The sequence below is a fragment of the Manihot esculenta genome, chromosome 12, assembly GCF_001659605.2.
Source record: "Manihot esculenta cultivar AM560-2 chromosome 12, M.esculenta_v8, whole genome shotgun sequence".
Lineage (NCBI taxonomy): Eukaryota > Viridiplantae > Streptophyta > Magnoliopsida > Malpighiales > Euphorbiaceae > Manihot > Manihot esculenta.
Genome location: NC_035172.2, coordinates 545,396 through 562,730, shown reverse-complemented (window position 1 = coordinate 562,730; position 17,335 = coordinate 545,396). Strand labels below are relative to the sequence as shown.

General features: G+C 35.7%; 5 protein-coding genes across 6 annotated transcripts; 2 read left to right on the top strand and 3 right to left on the bottom strand.

Annotated features, from left to right (window-relative positions):
* Positions 1 to 1,413: 1,413 nt before the first annotated feature.
* LOC110627370 (biotin carboxyl carrier protein of acetyl-CoA carboxylase 1, chloroplastic) lies at positions 1,414 to 6,961 on the top strand. Of its 2 annotated transcripts, XM_021773656.2 has the most exons (7): positions 1,415 to 1,814; positions 4,006 to 4,059; positions 4,153 to 4,319; positions 4,398 to 4,722; positions 4,854 to 4,925; positions 6,441 to 6,506; positions 6,603 to 6,961. In XM_021773656.2, the coding sequence occupies exons 1-7, from the start codon at positions 1,662 to 1,664 to the stop codon at positions 6,624 to 6,626; spliced, it is 861 nt and encodes a 286-aa protein (XP_021629348.1). In that variant the 5' UTR covers positions 1,415 to 1,661; the 3' UTR covers positions 6,627 to 6,961. The 2 variants fall into 2 exon arrangements, with proteins under 2 accessions (XP_021629347.1, XP_021629348.1); XM_021773655.2 differs by having other exon boundaries at positions 1,414 to 1,814; positions 4,006 to 4,319.
* Positions 6,962 to 7,877: 916 nt separating this feature from the next.
* Positions 7,878 to 9,584, top strand: LOC110627373. The gene is made up of 3 exons (XM_043948979.1): positions 7,878 to 8,532; positions 9,003 to 9,089; positions 9,198 to 9,584. The coding sequence occupies exons 1-2, from the start codon at positions 8,023 to 8,025 to the stop codon at positions 9,060 to 9,062; spliced, it is 570 nt and encodes a 189-aa protein (XP_043804914.1). The 5' UTR covers positions 7,878 to 8,022; the 3' UTR covers positions 9,063 to 9,089; positions 9,198 to 9,584.
* A 1,564-nt stretch (positions 9,585 to 11,148) lies between these two features.
* On the bottom strand, positions 11,149 to 12,077 carry LOC110627371 (pathogenesis-related thaumatin-like protein 3.5). Its single transcript, XM_021773657.2, has 2 exons — positions 11,940 to 12,077; positions 11,149 to 11,860 (listed from the first exon to the last, which is right to left on the bottom strand). Exons 1-2 carry the CDS (start codon positions 11,983 to 11,985, stop codon positions 11,199 to 11,201), a joined length of 708 nt encoding a protein of 235 aa, XP_021629349.1. The 5' UTR covers positions 11,986 to 12,077; the 3' UTR covers positions 11,149 to 11,198.
* A 1,243-nt stretch (positions 12,078 to 13,320) lies between these two features.
* On the bottom strand, positions 13,321 to 14,073 carry LOC110628355 (pathogenesis-related thaumatin-like protein 3.5). Its single transcript, XM_021774992.1, has one exon. It carries the CDS (start codon positions 14,071 to 14,073, stop codon positions 13,321 to 13,323), a length of 753 nt encoding a protein of 250 aa, XP_021630684.1.
* Positions 14,074 to 16,327: 2,254 nt separating this feature from the next.
* LOC110627372 (protein TIC 20-II, chloroplastic) lies at positions 16,328 to 17,279 on the bottom strand. Its single transcript, XM_021773658.2, has one exon. The coding sequence runs from the start codon at positions 17,165 to 17,167 to the stop codon at positions 16,538 to 16,540; it is 630 nt and encodes a 209-aa protein (XP_021629350.1). The 5' UTR covers positions 17,168 to 17,279; the 3' UTR covers positions 16,328 to 16,537.
* Between the last annotated feature and the right edge of the window lie 56 nt (positions 17,280 to 17,335).

Sequence of the window (17,335 nt, the reverse complement as noted above, 5' to 3'; positions counted from 1 at the left end):
ATGATAATGACAAAGTGAATTTTGTGAAAAAAAGAGAATGAAGTGAAAGTGTTTAATGGCTACTTTGCCCAATCCACATAGTATAAGCATAAGACTTACCAACCCCAATTTGATTTCCTAGTATGCAAAATTAACTTAATTAATTAGCTAAGCATTATATTTTGAAAAGGTAAGATCCTGTTTGGTTTTCAGATTTTCCACATCTTATACCAACCACTAACACTCCACTCTTCTTTTGCATATATTTGTTTAATTATTCAATTAATGTCAAACATATTGATTTTTCTTATGTTATTTAAGAAAGAATTTGACTGAGTTGAGTCAAAAGCATGCCACATTCACTATTTTCTTCTTTTATTTTTTTAAAAAAATTATTTAATATTTAAATTTTATCGATTCGATTAATCGAGAATCATATTAAATAAAATTATTAAAAAAAATAAAATTATTTATTTAAAATTTTTAAAGTGTTTCATATTTAAAGTTAAAACTCAATTCTACTGAGTAAAAAAATAATTTATATCATTTTAAACTATTCGATTCACGTTTTAAAATAATTAAATAATTTCTAATTTGAACACATAGAAATGAAAGGATCACATCAAAAGTGGCAAAGAGAATGTTAAGTTGTGGGTGATAATGAGATATGTAGGCAACCTGAAAAGGCAGCTAATGGACAACCAACCATACCATCAATGGAACCTCTTCAGTCATAATTTGGTAGGAAAATTTGGGTTGGCCATGTTAGAACACCACTATCCCCTCATATTATTTTGCTTTCATTTGAGATTGATATATAATATTTGAAATTTTTTTAGTGATTATAACATATTAATTTAATAATCACAAATATATAGTATATATTTACATCTCAATTTCTTAAGACTTTCAAAGTCTATACTATTAAAATAAAAGATCTTTTGTATCCCAGCATCCAAGTGGACCTTATCTCTTCAGGAAAATGACTAGCTGTCTAAGGCATTAACAATTCTAACTTATAATAATTACATATGAAACAATTTTTGAATTTTGAATATTGATATAGGTATATAATAATTATGAATAAGAAAAAACAATGCTACCAAAATTGATTTTAGACTAAAAACCAGAGTTTGTCCTCAAACAGGCCCTTAACGGTTGATGTACACAAATCCCTTGGGCTTTTGCTTTTTCATTCACAAATAAGCCTTTTGTGAGACATTGCTTCTAAATTGAAAGCCCAATCGATTTGGACTGTCTCTGTTTCTGCTGGGCTCAATCCTTTGAGAACATTTTGAATCCAATTTTTTTATTTTTATTTTTTCTTTTTGGTCGAACATTATGTTAAAAATTTCAATTTTGTTAATTTAAGTTTTGCATTTTTTGGTTTCCTTTTTCGGCAATAAATTAAAAAGTATAAAATTATTGCCGAGTGAGCAAAAACCCTGAAGTGGACAGATGGAATGAAACAAATCTACACTCTCCCTCTTCTGCTCTCTTTCCCACTCTTTGTTTTCATCGATCCTCAAACTCTAAAAACTCTCTGGAGAAAAGGCTCTTTTTCTGTGCGGATTCCTCAAACCTCTCTCTCTGTCTGCTACTGAGATCTTGCAAATTCATTCGCTTCACCTTCTTCTCTCAAAATAAAGTTCGCTTGGCTACACTAGCAATCGCTCAAATCAATGGCGTCTTCGCTGTCCACAACTGCCTCCGCTTCAGTTTCAGCTTCGGCCATCGCCAAAACCACAGCCAATTTGCCTCATTACAATACTTATGCTCTTTCTAGGGTCTCATTTACCGTCTCTCCTACACCGAACCTCCGTTTTTTCACCAAGGTTTTATTTCTTTCTTTCTTTTCTTCTTCTTCTATTTTTTTTTCCCTAAAGTTGAGGCTATGCTTTGCTCGTTCGTTTTTTCTTTTTGGCTGTGCCTATTTGTGTTTTACATGGTTTTTTTTGTCTTGCTGTTGAAATGCGAGGAAGATAGAGTTTGCTGGCTGCTACTACCGTGATTTGAAAAGCTTTAGATTCTTTATATTGTTTATTTGTTGGATTTGCCCAGTTCGAGCTTTTTTCTAGCTGGTCATAGTTTGCATTTGTTTGATCTAGGAGGAACTTGAATGCAATTTTCAGGTTTCTTTATTTAAAGTTAGATTTTCTACCTCGTTGTTGCTTGGGAGCTAAAAGAGATGACAAGACTTGTTTAGATTTGTGATTTATCTTCATATGGAAATGTTGATGGTAAAGGAATAAAAACTAGAAGGGAAAAAAAGACAAGGAAAGGAAAGCAAAAAAAAAAAAAAAAAGCTTAACTGGTTGTATAAGTCTAGGTAGATATACTGATTATTGACTTATGGTTCATTTGGAGGCACTGGCATGTTTGATTCAATTTATATCCGGTGTGCTTTAATGCATATTCCTTTCACTGAATTATGATCTACTTTTGGACGGAATTTTGTTGATTTTTTTCTTCATCATAAATTTAGTCATGTTGTCATATGCAAATTGTTCTACCATATGTGGTTCTCCTTTTAAAATTTAGAAAAAGACCTGGGGGGCGGGTGGATGGAGGTAAGATTTGCATGATAATGGTTAGCAGGACACCGCCACCACGTCATGGCTTGACTTTGATTTGCTGTCATCTTACTGTGGAAAACACCATTGCGTTTTTAGATGACACGGATATTTGTTGATTGTGATGTGTCTTACACTAAGTCATGGTTTGATAAGAAGGAAATGCTCACTTAAAGTGTATTTACATTTGTTCCTATGCAATTTCTGGTTCCGATTAGCAAAATGGCGAACTTGGATATCATAATCTATGATGAAGATTTATATTTTAGATTTGAAGGATTTCACTTCTTGTCTTCCTTTTCTTTGGGACCCAAAATAGGGCAACTTGTTAATTGGTTTGATAGTACTTGTTAAATGTGGATTGCGAAGTTACCTAAATACTAATTGACTGCCACAGTCTTGCTCTGTCCGTCTGGTATGATAACTTTTAGATATTGAAATACCTTATTTTGTTTTTTTTTTTTTTAAAAAAAATCGAATAATAAGTTGATTTCACTTGTAATCTCCTTAGAATTTTAATCTGAATGTTTTTATTGTTGTTTCAAACCTTAAAAAAAGAATGTTTAGCAGCATACAAATATTTTATGGTTGTTGATGTGAAAATTATATTGTGCTTCTTGATGACTTTGGTTGGTGGTATTTATTAATTTCCACTCTGGAGGCTTTTTAATAGTTTTGTGAAGCGACACATCCATAAGTTGGTGGGAACTTCCCATTTTGTTATGTCTACTCAATTATTTCAAAAACTAAATATGTGTTTACCATTTTATCATCAAAATCTCAGTTATATGGCTTGAGAGATTTGGGCCAATTCATTATGAAGTAATGTCTATTGAATGAGCTTATATCATTCAGTGTTTTTAATAAACCAAAATATGGCAAATCAATCAGAGCCTTGTTTTTGAGTTTTGGCTGGGTTTTGGCATCAACACTTGGATAGGAAATGTTAAAACGTGTTTGTTATCTACAAGCACTAAAATTGTTGACTTCGTTTTAGAGGGGACTTTGTTTATTTTCATTTAGAAAGGAATTTTTGTCTAAATTTAAACTTTAATCCTTGAGAATTTGATTACTGGAAGAAGTTCAAAGATTCTGAAAAGGGATGGAGTTTGTGGTCATACAACTTAAGTCTTCTGCATGCAGATGAATTAAAATTATCATCAGAATATTTGCTTAAGCCTGAACAGATCAGAAGTCCTCTCCCTTTCAATCTCTTTGGCTCTAGCGTAATAATCAATTTACAAAAGTGTATATAAAATTACAAATTTGGAACATCTTTTCCCCTTATTCTTTGTGTTAAGTTTCCATTTATGAAGAATCCATTTGCCAACCTGCAGAACATTAGAACCAGTTACAAGTTGCAACCTTTTTACTTATTTGCTTTTTGATTATAACATTCAAACTCATGTTTATATGTTGCATAGAAAGAGTGAAAATAGTCTCTGCAATGTAGGGTTTGAAGCTTGGTCACAACAGTTCGACTTCTGTGAAAGCCCAGTTGAATGAGGTAAGGTTCTTTCAGAGGTTTTCATTAGAGGATATTTTTGCAAATTTTCGTTCCTCCCTGGATATGCTTTTGGGGTCATTTGTTCACTTCAAGGTTGCTGTGGATGGATCCTCAAAAGCTGCTGCCTCACCTCCAACCAAATCAGAAGTACCACCACTGGAAGCAAAGGATGCTAAGTCATCAAATGAGTGTTCACCTCCAACTTTGGCTACAGAGGAGTCAATATCTGAATTCATTACACAAGTTGCAAGCCTTGTGAAGTGAGAGAACTCACCTTCCTTGCTCTTTTTACCTCTTTCTTTTGATAATTTTATAATAAATCTTTATGTTTTATTCAGGCTGGTAGATTCCAGAGACATTGTGGAGTTGCAGTTAAAACAACTTGATTGTGAACTGATAATCCGGAAAAAGGAGGCCTTGGCTCAGCCACCATCTCCTGCTCCAGTTGTTATGATGCAAGCACCTGTACCTTCACCACCACAACTTATGCCACCAGCCCTACCTGCAGCTTTCCCTGCAGCCTCTAGTCCGTCTTCCACTCCACCCCCATCACCTGTACCTTCTGCTGCTAAATCACTCAAGCCATCACTTCCACCACTTAAATGCCCTATGGCAGGCACATTCTACAGAAGTCCAGCACCAGGTGAACCACCTTTTGTGAAGGTAAATTAATTTCCTTATGGCAGGCACATCTCTACTCTCTACTTTTCTTGCCATGAATGATACCGAGTATTATGACTTTATGATTGACTTGGCATGTTTACTTTTGCATTTTTTTTCATATGATTCTATAGGTTGGAGACAAAGTGCAGAAGGGACAAGTCCTATGCATTATTGAAGCCATGAAATTGATGAATGAAATAGAAGTAAGTCACTTATATATTTAATTTTATTCGAGATTACTTTTAACATTTGTATCCTTCATAGTTAATTTTTTCTTTATTTATGCAGTGTGTTGCAAGTCTTTTCTTCATTGAGGTTAAGTGTGTCGGTTTCTTTGGCTCCAATAACATGATTTGTATAGTAAAGCATGAATGAAGTAACTAGAATGAGGATTTGTTGCTTTTTGTTTTGGACTACTTAAAACTTGTGAAAATCAAGGAACATGTAGTCATTTCAAGTGAAACTGACAGGCACTGATGAAGTTTATTAAGTTTTTTAAACCTTTACTGTGGCTGCCACAAAAAAAAAGGAGTATTTAATTCTTTGGGTTAATTATTTATAGTGTGAAAAGTTTTGAAACTTTATGAATATTTAAAGTTCATAAGTGCTACTAAATTCATTCGTGGCTTTGATAGACTATCCCATTTAAGAAGTTGGTAGGTAATGGGAAGTGCCATTCTGTGTAGAAAGTCATTTGCCTTCAAATATATCATCCTTTAATTTGAGGTGGAGGGTAGTATGCCTTTCATATGAAGAGTCATTAAGTAGGAAATTACTCTCCTTCTAGTGTATGCTGTAGGAGAGCCTCTGAAATTCTGATATCGTATGGTTCTTTCTTGGGAGTTGTCTGACAGGATCTGACAAATCTTATCTATTAAGTTATATAGCATGTAATGCAGTGGACAGAAAAAATTGTTTAGGACTAATTAGTTCAGGGGGGTGAAAAGTTTTAAGAAGATTTACTCATAATTGCTGCTAAGCTTCCTTTAGGACTTTTGATAGACCATCTTCATTTAAGAATTTGATACGCGATGTCAAGTGTTGCGCAACAAGTTATTTGCGTTGGAATCTACTATCCTTTAGTTTGTGAAGAGGGTAGCATGCTTTTCATATGAAGAATCGTTATGTAGGAACTTACTATTCTTCTAGTGTATACTGCAGGAAAGCCTATGAAATTCTGAAATAATATTGTTGTTTTCTCGGGAGTTGTGGTGGAATCAACTGTCTAGGATGCAACTATTTCTGCTTACGAGTGAGATTGACTGGAGGTGAAAGAATTTAATTTTAACAATGAACAAAGATTATAATGTGTTCTCAGTATTTGGCTAGATAAAAGGAGTAAATAGAGAATATCACGCTAGAAGACAGGACTTAGTTACACCCTAGCAAGGAAATAATCTTTCCCATTTGTTTCAACAAAGTGTATCATTCAGAAGATGCATCACAACCGTTTGTTATAGGAAGAAACTGCTTTACATTCAAGCGACCTGCATACTTATCAGCTCTATGTACAAGTTGAGGCTAATTTACTAAAATGAGAACTTATGTCAATTGACGAGTGATTTTCAAAGCTGAAATGTAATAAGCTCTTGCTGTGCATTTGACCCCTTTTTTTTAAAAAGAATTTCCAGTTGATTTGTTTTTCTTATTTAATGGAAAAGGAAAATAAAATCAAAGATAGTTTGCTGATGGTACATGAAATGTAATGTTCTCTTTAGGCTGATCAGTCAGGGACCATAGTTGAAATTATTGCAGAAGATGGCAAGCCAGTCAGTGTTGACACTGTAAGTTTTCTCAGCAAAACCTCTTGACAGCAGTTTGAATTGCAACATGTTTATGATGTTTAATCATTTTTCTTCCTGCCCGACTTCTCTTAACAGCCTCTATTTGTGATTGAACCCTGAAAGCCCGATGATTGAGTGGACATGTACCGAGTAAAGATGACAAGGCGACGAGCTCAGTTCTTGGTAATGTTGGGAGATGCGGCATTATTATTGTATTAGCACGTTTTGTGTGGGATGAGTTGTTAGGAAGTGACTGGTTCTAATGCGAGATTTTTTTTCCCCTTTGAAATTATTAGTACAAGTTATGTCTAATAAATCAGTTAGTTTATTAGTGAAAGGTAATTGACCAAAAGGGGTTAGTCTATTATAGTTTACTTTCAAGAGCTCGTACAGAGTGTCTACAAATTCTCTGTGAACTAGATTGAGTAATTTAACTCTGTGCTTGTTAAATTGCAGTTTTGTGTTTTCGTGTTTGAACACTGTAGAGAAATAGACGACCATGAATGCAGAAACAGCGCTGTGAGCTGTGAGCTATGAGCAAATGAGAAAGGGATTCAAGGGCAGTTTGGTTTAGTTGTCATTATAACATTTACAAGTTCTAGCCTTAGCTAAGTTAGCTGTGGAAATAGTTTTGTATAATTAAAAAGGTGATTAACTTTTAAAAAATAAAATAAAATTCAATAATACAGATATTCTTTTGTCAGTAAGCGGGTTTATAATTAAAATACTGAATGTATATATTATGATGTATATATTTAATTTATGTATTATTAGACTATTTTTACATAATAATAAAATTTATAATCCACTCACAGATTTAATCTAATGATAATAGTAAGTGTATGGTAAGTGCATTTAAATAAATTTAAGATTCTATTATATAATTTTTATTTCAAGAAAATAAAATAAAATAAAATATACGTTCGTAACATATTGTTGCTAGAGCTATTTTTTAATATTTTGTTATGCTATTTAATATGTAAAATAAGTGGATTGTGCTTTACCTATATAATTGAAATCTTTTAACTTGTCGTTTGAGCAAGTTAATTTTTTTAATGTTTCCGGCGGTAAGGAAAATAAGGATGTACAATTTATTTATATTGTAGTTACATATTATTTAAAATTATAATAAATTTAGTTTAAATTTAATCATGATCAATATACATTTATTGTAAATTTTATTCTTAAATATGATAAGATATGTGTTGAAAACGACTATTTTCCATGATTGAGCTAAAAGTTTATCTAATCATATAAGGCGTGAACTACAAAAACCTACTAAACTTTTGGGCTTGGGCTTGGGCTTGTCCCTGGCCTTGTGCTTTACGCTTCTGACGGTGAATCCACGCTCCTCCAGTACGCGTGACCTCAAACCGTTAACCAAAAAGAAAATGGAAGAAAAAAAAAAAAAAAAAACACTCTGGATTCGCTATGCTTCTCTTCTTCAACCTTAAAGAATCGAAAGGAAGAAGACTCTCTCTCCCTCTGTCCGAGAAAAGGAAAAAGAGATCCTCTGATGGGTCCCTTCCCCAAATCCTTAGCTTTCCTTCAAGTTCCTGCACTTTCCATCCGTTTCCTTCTCTTTCTCACTACCCTCTTCCCATTTACTGCGTCATTCCAGCCGTCCATCTACGACCACCTCAGCCAAAACGGCCTTCCCATAGGTCTCCTCCCTAAGGGAATTACCGACTTCTTAGTCGAGCCCACCACCGGTCACTTCCAGATAAACCTAACCCAACCTTGCAATGCCCAATTCGAGAACCAGCTTCACTACGATTTCAACATTTCTGGACTCCTTTCCTTTGCAAAGATCGGTGAATTATCCGGTGTGTCTCAGCAGGAGCTTTTCCTTTGGTTTCCAGTTAAAGGTATACGCGTTGATGTCCCCAGCTCTGGTTTGATATACTTTGATGTTGGAGTTGTGGACAAGCAGTTCTCTTTGTCCTTGTTTGAGAACCCCATTGAATGCACTGCTGTTGATCCTAATGATGGGCCCCTTGCTTTTCGGGGATCGGAGGACTCCAAGGTTCGTCTCTATGGTCTTTCATTCTTATTATATTTACACTGCATGATTTAGCGTTTTTGTTATAAAAATGAAATTGTGAATTTAATTGGGGGTTTGCAATTTAACTTTTATGATTTATCATTGCTCATAAGGAGCATTGCGTTTTGTTTTTGGATGGAAAATGGGCAAATTTGATTGGGATTTTGATATTAGGCCATTCATCCATTTGACTTGTTTCCTATACACGTAAAAAGTAATAAATATGAGCTTTTCAACCATATGAATTGGGTGAATATGAAATTTTGTTAGTTAATACGTGGAGTCTTTGTGTTGTATGTTGTGTGTTCAAAATTTGAATTCACTTGAAGAAAGTTAATTTTAAGTATTTTTGATATAGCTTTATATTGTTTGATGATCCCGCGTTATTCCATCCAGTTGCTTTCATTGGGTTCATTTGAGATATCTTAATTTTCATTGTTATCTGATTTCAGAATCAATCAAGAAAGCTTCAATTTGAAATGGCGCAAGGGGACTTGACTGCTACTTCATAGATTGTGGGGACAGATATGATTTTAAAGGTTAGATGTTGCCTTTGGTTATGCTTCATGCCAAAAGACACTGTTAGGGAGTTTTGCTTGAAAGATCCTACGTATTGTGTATGTGTGCTTGTTTGCTGTCCTGTACAGATTTTTCGGCCTGATACTTCTGAGTTTTGTCTCTGCATTGAGAAGTATAAACAGTTTTGGCCGAGAGAAGAGGGAAAAGAAAAGATAATAAGAATCTTATTTTTCACCGAGACGATAGTGAGACAAGGGGCCTTAATTTCGGCTGGTAAGTTTGCTGGAGAATTATATTGGTTGCTGTTTTCATAATACTACTATACATAAAGATGTACAAGTGTGTTGCGATTGTGTCGTTGTACATGGAGAGAATTGTTTGTGTCTGTAAATTGTTATCACAAGTGTCAGTCACATATGGTAAACTAAGTGACCAGTAAATTATGTCTTTATATGTGTTGGCAGCGTTTGTTCCTTAAAACTTTTTATTCTAATATTGGCAGTCACATTTACTCTGATGTCCTAGTCACTTTTATTATCATTTCGTTTGTGTATTTATGCATATAGCCATTACAATCCCATTCCTAACTGGCTGCCTGCTGGCATTGCTATGTACTATCTCTTAAGGGACTTGATCCTTTGATTGCATTATCTCCTATGGTTACCTCAGAAACAAAGATTTCATCGGTTACTACAACAGAATTAGAGGGTGGTTGTTGAGTTTGGATATAGAAAGCTGATGTATGTGCCAATTTACCTACCTCTATCATTGGCCTGATTGGGATGAGGGATGTTATAGTTAGATACTGGAGTTGGGTGGTGATGCTGAGAGAGTGCATTATGTTACTGGATTTGCCTTGGATTTGACCAGAAAACGGAAGCAGTGTGATCAGCATTATGTGAAGCTGACAGATGAGAATGAAGTGAGGTGGCTCATGAGAAATGCAGTTGTTTATCCCCATTGCAAGGATAGAGTTTTAGTTTTGTAAAGTTGGTTTTTAATTCTTTGCCGTTTTCATCTTAACAGAAATGAATGAACGGCTGTAGATTTTGTGATTTGTTCATTGAAATTTGTTTGCTGAACAGAATTGAAGTTTGTTGTGAGAATATTTTGCCTTTCTAGTAGACAGGGACATGATTGACCATTTATCCATGGAATTGAAGATTTGGGTTCCTGTGTCTGTATACGTCTTTTAGTGGATGGTGTTATTGTAGTGTGCATTAAAGTGTTAACAGGGAAATGAAATCAATCTTCTGCTGAGCAGGAGGTGGCACCAGGTGACAACCTGGGTGGCTTCAAAGAGAATCAGCCATTGATAAAAGTAGAGCGTGGGTCAGGCCAATATTCTATGGGACATTGAAGATAATAGAAATTATTACAACGTGGGAAAATGCTAAAACTGTCTGGAATGTTCATTTCTGCCCCATCTATTATGATGCTTCTCTCGTATGGACTGGCAACATCATCATCATCTTCTTCTTCTCGACAAAAAAATTCCAATAGATTTAGCCGTGTGCCTCTCAATCAAAGTGGTTTGAATTGAAGATGTTAGAGATATTATTTGGAGAGATTTTGTTTTGTTTTGAATGCAAAGGAAAAGATCTCCAAAGATGGTGCAGTTACAATAAAAAGGAGGGACCAAATCGGTCCAACACTCAAGAGGTGATAAAAATTTGGAAGCTTAGCAAGAATATGAGGTGGGTCTGGTGGCAGATTTACAAACAAACCGTGAAACAACCATCGAAAAAAAGAACATAAACATATTGCAAACAACATTATGGCCAAGTCTAAATGAAGAATAGCTAAACTTTGTTGCAATAACAAAATTATCAATCGAATTAGAGCCAATCCAAGTGCTTAGTAAGACAAAGGACCATTTGAGTTGTCTTAAATATAATTGATGATTAAATGCGTATTAATATAACTCATCAGGTTAATATATACATATATATTTGTTTTATTTGCATTTTGGAAGTGTGGCCAAAGATGGCTTATTATTAGTGATACCAACCAGAAGAGAAGATGCTCCTTTTAATTTTGTGTTTTATTAGAAGATACTTATTGATAACGTTAATCCAATTGGGTTAAGATTTAGTTTTGCATTCCTAAAGAACATAAAATGTGAATTATCAACAGAATCTAATCCAGTAATTAGCTCCTTTGCAGGTGAAAGTACTTGAAGCATCATCATAGGCGTAACTATAAGCTTTAGGACAAGCAGTCTTGAAGACCTTAGAATAATTTGTTGGCTTGCAAGTCTGAGGGCTACTATAAGCACCAGTGCAACAGTATTCAGGTTTCTCAAATGCTAGGCAACCACTCTTACAAGCCACAACTTGACCATTCCATTTCAGTTGTAGGCTCCCAGGGCATTTCTTGTTCAGGACTGAAACACACTCAGCAGCCTTGCAACCAGCTCCACCACCAGAAGGCACCACAGAAACTGGCAGATTGAAGCCATCTACTAGACTGACATCGTAATAATCAATTGGACTATTCAGGGTAAATTCAACAAGCGAAGCTGGTGGCTCTCCACCTGCTCCAGCACATCTCAGAATGCCACCACAGTCGCCAGTGATGCATTTTCCGCGGCCAGAGCTGTCGAATGAACACCCTGTACGAGCCCAGAAACGGCCTGACCAACCTTGCGGTGCACTGACTTTCACTGATTGGCCTGGTTTTAATTTGAAACCACCCTCCATTAGCTGAGGCTTTCCTGCGCCGGACAGAATTCCAGGCCATATGGTGCTCCTGCATCTATTTGAGAGTGTAAAAACCGCAGCATCAGAACCTGGAAAAACATTCAGAGTTGATTTAGTTAATAGAAAACTAATATAATGAAGAAAAATATGAATGGAAAATTCTATTACCTGAGACAGAGATCAAAAGCAAGATGAGAAAATTCCATGGTGCCATCTTGAAACCAGAGACAGCTAATAGAAATAGCTTTCTGGGTTGTGAAATTTGTAGTCTTCAATAAGGAATGTGATTACATAAATAGAAAAAGGCAAAAAAAAAAGGGTCGAATTTAGCAAATAAATATCATTGTAGATTAAGGCAAGTTGCTTATACATTATTTTATATAGAATAGACAAATTAACAAACGTTTGCTTCTTTCCAATGCAATTGATAGCTGCTGAGGCAATTCACAAGGCTTTCTAATTTTTAAAGCTTGGATAACATATTAGAGGGATTTTTTCTTGTCTAGACGCAATAAGTCAAGAATTTTAATGATAATTACATTCCATTATATTTTTGAATTTTTAGGTCCACAAATGTAAGAGTAATTAAATGAAGTATCAACGAGCTTTAACAGTTATGAGTACTGAATTCAAACTCCAATTCAGGCATAAGCATAACAAACTGGGGGACTCAAATGTCTTTTTATGGCATTTGAAACCAAAATTTGTTAGTCTGTTGCTCCTGAAAAGTTGAATGACCATTTTTCATTTATTGCATAGCTTGGAAATCTTCAATTAAAAACATAGCTTCATGCCAAAAGAATGTTCAAGAGTATGCAGTGTTTATAGCCAATCGGTTAATTCTGGTACAGGAAAATTGAGGGGTTGTTACCTCTCTCTCTCTTCCCTTCTTTTTTTCCTTGGAAACTTAAGTTAATTGCCTATATCTCAACCGAGATACGAACTAGGGATTCGAAATCGTATAATTAAATCAGTAAGGTATCTTCCCAATTATGCAATTTGCAGGAAAAAAAAAAAAAAGCAAGGCAGTAACATACTGATTAAGCTTTTGGTTGTGTGAAGCTTTCCTGCATATTATCTGATTAAGGAGAAGGAGAGAGCTTAGATTTTACTTTCTCACAAGCTCTAAGCTAATAATAAACAAAAGAGCTGCTGGAAATTAGAGAAATTATAAACTTCACTACTAAAAATAGAGGATTAAAAACCATTAAACATAAACCTTTTTCTTCTTCATTTTCATGGTAGCTCTCTCTCATTTCTCCTCTTTATGCTCTCACTTTGTCTTTCCTGCACATTCTGCTTTTCAGCAGCAACCCTTTCTATAAGGAAAGGTTGCTTCTTTTCTTGTACACTAATATTTTCCTAGTATTTGACTGCATACTTATTAATCTTATGGAGCATTTCTTGGATCAAAAATATAAATCAACACAACATCTTGTTAACTAATGCTGCAGACCGTATACAATCATCTCATGTAGAACTATCCTGCTTTTACTTCATTCATCATCACATGGTTATGTGCAAAGTAATTTGTATATGAAAATAAATTTCAGCAGAAGCTAATTAAGTAATTAGCTTTCCAGCACACTGATGCTTTGGATAATTCCAAATTAGCAGAAGTAACAGCAGTAGGACAAGCAGCCTGGAACACGACTGAATAATTTGTAGGCTTGCAATCGTCAATTTCAGGGTACTCAGGTATATGTGGACGACTACCTATGCAGCAGAATTCAGGCTTATTGAATGCTACACAAGGACTTTTACATGCTACAATACTTCCATTTGATCTCACCTGCAGCTCACTAGGGCATATCTGGTTTAAGTTTGTAAGGCAGCTTGAAGCCTCACATTCTGCAGCAGGATTCCCATAAGGCAATATAGAAATTGGTAAATTGAATCCATTATGAACACTAACTGCATAAAAATCAGGTAAGAATTCATGAAGATATATCATAGCATAGGTGACTGGTAGTACAGGGATCATGCTCTGGCTTGCTTCACCACATCTAAGCACACCACCACAGTCACCGGTGACACATGTTCCATGGCCAGATTGATTAAACAAACACCCATTTCGACCCCAAACAATGGCATAATATTCTGCTGTCACATTCACTAATTCACCAGGTTTTAACTCGAAACCACCATCAACTTCTCCATGTACATTATCCAATTCAGATCCCACTTGAAATGCAGGCCATATAGTGGCTTTGCACTTATTTTGCAGGGTGATAACCCTGGCTTCTGCAACTGATGACAACAGAGAAACGAAAACCAGGAGGAGAAGATAACAACGTGCCATTGGAGAGAGCATTCAAACTGGAGCAGAGAACTGATATGTAGATATACTAACTCTGAATTAGTCAACAGATGACCAGAATTTGTGAAAAGTTATTCTTTCACGCCAATGAAATGTTCAAGAGCTTGCAGGATTTGTGACCAACTGATTGGTTAATAGGATACGTAATTCTGGTATAAGGAATTGAGTGCTTGTGGCTCTTAAAAAAAGTTTTGATAATCTATTGCTTCTACAAGTTATTGCTTACCTACATACAAGTGTGCACACCCATTGAATATACAAGTGATAGAATATATATCACCACGATGAATCCTATTAAAAAATATGGTAATCCCTATTTATATCATTATATTCTGAATTTTTATTAGTTAGTTAGCCAATCTGCTGCTTTTAGGAATTTTATTCATCGATATATTTTACACCATTCATGATGCATGATTAATGATTCTCCAATTCATTCAGCTTTTAAGACTTCAGATTTCAATTTAATCAATTTGTTAAGCTCAATTACAGGATTAGTCTCTTCTACCTATCCCATTATGGGTTAACAAAGTCTATTATTATTTGGCAACTTGGAAATATATATTGATTACAAACGTAGATATTTTTTTACATGTCGGATGGAACCAAGTTTTTAATGATTTGCACCCATGAAACTCCTGGAGAACCAGATCAATTTTCAAGGCTAACAACAGTGCCATTCCTCATCTATAATCTTTCCCTTTCCCAGCCCACTTGACCTTTAGATGGTGGTTTCCCTTGTTTCCCATTAGTAGTTGGGCACTTCTTAAAGATGCACACTTTTAAACCAACAAATTCACATTTAATGCAAATTTTTCTGTGGCAGAAACAACAATATTCATCCGACCAATATTACATTAAATGTATCAATTCCACATAACAAATAAACTCATGGATGCTAATTAATCTCTTATTCTCCATGAAGTACCATTCAGGCACAGTCTTTGCAGTAAAGGCCTTGTGACTCCCCCAGTCACCAAATGCATTAAGAAGCTTGGAGCAGAAAGGATTTACAGCTAGAAAAATCCATTTTCTCATCTTTGAAATGTCTCTAGGCTAGCATTTTTAATGAAAAGGACGTCAGAAAACAAGAGGAATGGTTCAGTCCATAGCCAAAACTTGGTTTCCTTTCATTCCTCAAAGAATTCCTGGGGAAACACAAGCGTTTTCAGAACTCAATTGATGTCCGCGGTGGCTGCTGGTTTAGATCCTTCCTTCCCTCCCTCTCTTTCAATCAACCAAACTACCTAAAGAAAGGCTAAGATTTCTCCCCCAATATAGCCATGCCTATGAAGCCGAAGTGAACTATTAACATCACCACCCATTAATTCCAAAAAATAGTACATGGAACATTACTTTTGAACTTATGCCTTCAATTTGAACCAACTAAAATAAATTCTAGTAATAGAATCCAAGATTGATTCTACAATGTGGTTTTCTAAGAAGAGCATAAACTGCCAAAAAAATATGTTTAGGTAGGAACACTCTTTTGCCAAAAATATGAAGTTCAAACTACAAGAGCTAGCAAGATTGCTCAATGTATGTGCAGTAAATGACAAATGTTTCATGTCCCCGACGTCCAAAATCTGGGTCTAACGAGGAATCTCCTCCTGATTAGTTTTAATAAAGCAACCATAATAGAATCACCTCCCTTTTTTTGTCTATTCATGCACTTTACACTCCAGATTTCCACTCCCAACCACTCTAGCATTCCTAGTCAATGGCATTGGCTCCTAGGAAGACTCAGCACTAAGCCCTTGTCTCTCAGTGATACTAACTCCGTAATATTTCCCCCATTTTATGCTGCAAGTATTTGGATACATCTCCAGGTTTTGATATAAGGCGCACAATTTCCTCACAGAACTAGAAATTTTCTTGGCGAAGATTTTCCCTCTTGGTTTTAAGGGATGGATGGATCACAAAATAAAAATATCCATCCATCTCATTCAAAAATAAGTAGAACTTGACAACTAGTATTTCGGGATTTAGGACAATGCGAGTTACTTGAGTTCATAGCATGTAAACGCAATGGCTCAATTTCTCAACATAGCCATAAGTTTCACTAATTATGACTACAGAAATAAGAGTACGTGCAGAATTCTTATCAAAGCTAAAGCTCCTCACATATCAAGACATATAACCTAGTTCAACAATTTAGCAATCCAAATGGTATTTAATCAAGACAATAATAAGACAAGCTGAAAAAAAAAATCAATTCTTTTGAAATCACATCCCATTGCTCATAAAGAATTCCATTAAAATTATTATATGTAAATGAAAGCAACAGAATTAAGAGGTAAAACACCTTGTAAAGGAACTCCATGAGGACATAAGTTCTACAAAAGCTCAGGTTACTTACAAGTCAAAGCCCCAGAAGAAACACTCCTACTACGAAACTCTCCCCAACCCAGCCTCAATCTACTTGTACCTTAGAGGTGCCTGGAGCCTAGACTTGCCTACCAGCAGCTTCAGCAACAAAGGGCAAATAAGGAGTCTTACCCAGAACAGAACTGACCAACCCATACACAAAGCAGAAACAACTGAACAAAAAAACAGCATTGTGACCCCAAACCATGAGCTTAAACCCTAATCCGCTCCGACCTGGATTGAAGATTCGGGCCAAAAGCAAGGGCACCACCAAGAGTACATCTAAAGTGACAGCTTGCATAGCATTGAACCTGACATACTGGCTAAAGCTTGGGTTTCTAACAACACCCAAATAAAGAGCGAAAAAGGCAACAAAACTAGCATATGGAATTGATCTATAGAGGTTTAAGAGAGGAACAATGGGGTCAAAGAGAAGACCGAGAGATGGGTATTGAGCAAAAAGGAAGCGGCCATATTGGAGAGAGTTGAAAAAGGGGAGAGTGTAAGCAACAGCAGAGATTAAGCGTTCAGTAGCTGGAGTGGGATTGTAAGACATGCGGGTAACGGTGGGCTTTAGAGGGGGAAAGGTTGGAGAAGGCGATTTGAGTGAGAGAGGTAAAGGAGGTAAAAAGGAAGAAAAAGGGTAGGGCTTGGGTAGGGTTTTGGGAGAGGTGATAGGAGAAAGGCGAAGAAAAGAAATGGAAGCCATTATCGAGGGAGAGTGAAGGGTCCCGTACAGAAGCCAAGGATAGTTTGGTTTTATGGTGAAGCAGCTGCAGCAGCAGGAGAACGCCGGAACCAGAGGGTAGAGCTTGATTTTAGTGATTGGGCTTTAAACATTTATGTTCAAAATCCAAAGCCCATTTTCCGGACACTT

Coding starts and splice junctions, on each gene's coding strand:
- LOC110627370 (XM_021773655.2), top strand. CDS start 1,662: ATGGCGTCTTCGCTGTCCACAACTGCCTCCGCTTCAGTTTCAGCTTCG. Junction 1,815..4,005: donor ACCTCCGTTTTTTCACCAAG/GTTTTATTTCTT, acceptor TCTGCAATGTAG/GGTTTGAAGCTTGGTCACAA. Junction 6,507..6,602: donor AGCCAGTCAGTGTTGACACT/GTAAGTTTTCTC, acceptor TTCTCTTAACAG/CCTCTATTTGTGATTGAACC.
- LOC110627373 (XM_043948979.1), top strand. CDS start 8,023: ATGGGTCCCTTCCCCAAATCCTTAGCTTTCCTTCAAGTTCCTGCACTT. Junction 8,533..9,002: donor GGGGATCGGAGGACTCCAAG/GTTCGTCTCTAT, acceptor ATCTGATTTCAG/AATCAATCAAGAAAGCTTCA.
- LOC110627371 (XM_021773657.2), bottom strand. CDS start 11,985: ATGGCACCATGGAATTTTCTCATCTTGCTTTTGATCTCTGTCTCAG. Junction 11,861..11,939: donor GCTTTTGATCTCTGTCTCAG/GTAATAGAATTT, acceptor ATGTTTTTCCAG/GTTCTGATGCTGCGGTTTTT.
- LOC110628355 (XM_021774992.1), bottom strand. CDS start 14,073: ATGGCACGTTGTTATCTTCTCCTCCTGGTTTTCGTTTCTCTGTTGTCA.
- LOC110627372 (XM_021773658.2), bottom strand. CDS start 17,167: ATGGCTTCCATTTCTTTTCTTCGCCTTTCTCCTATCACCTCTCCCAAA.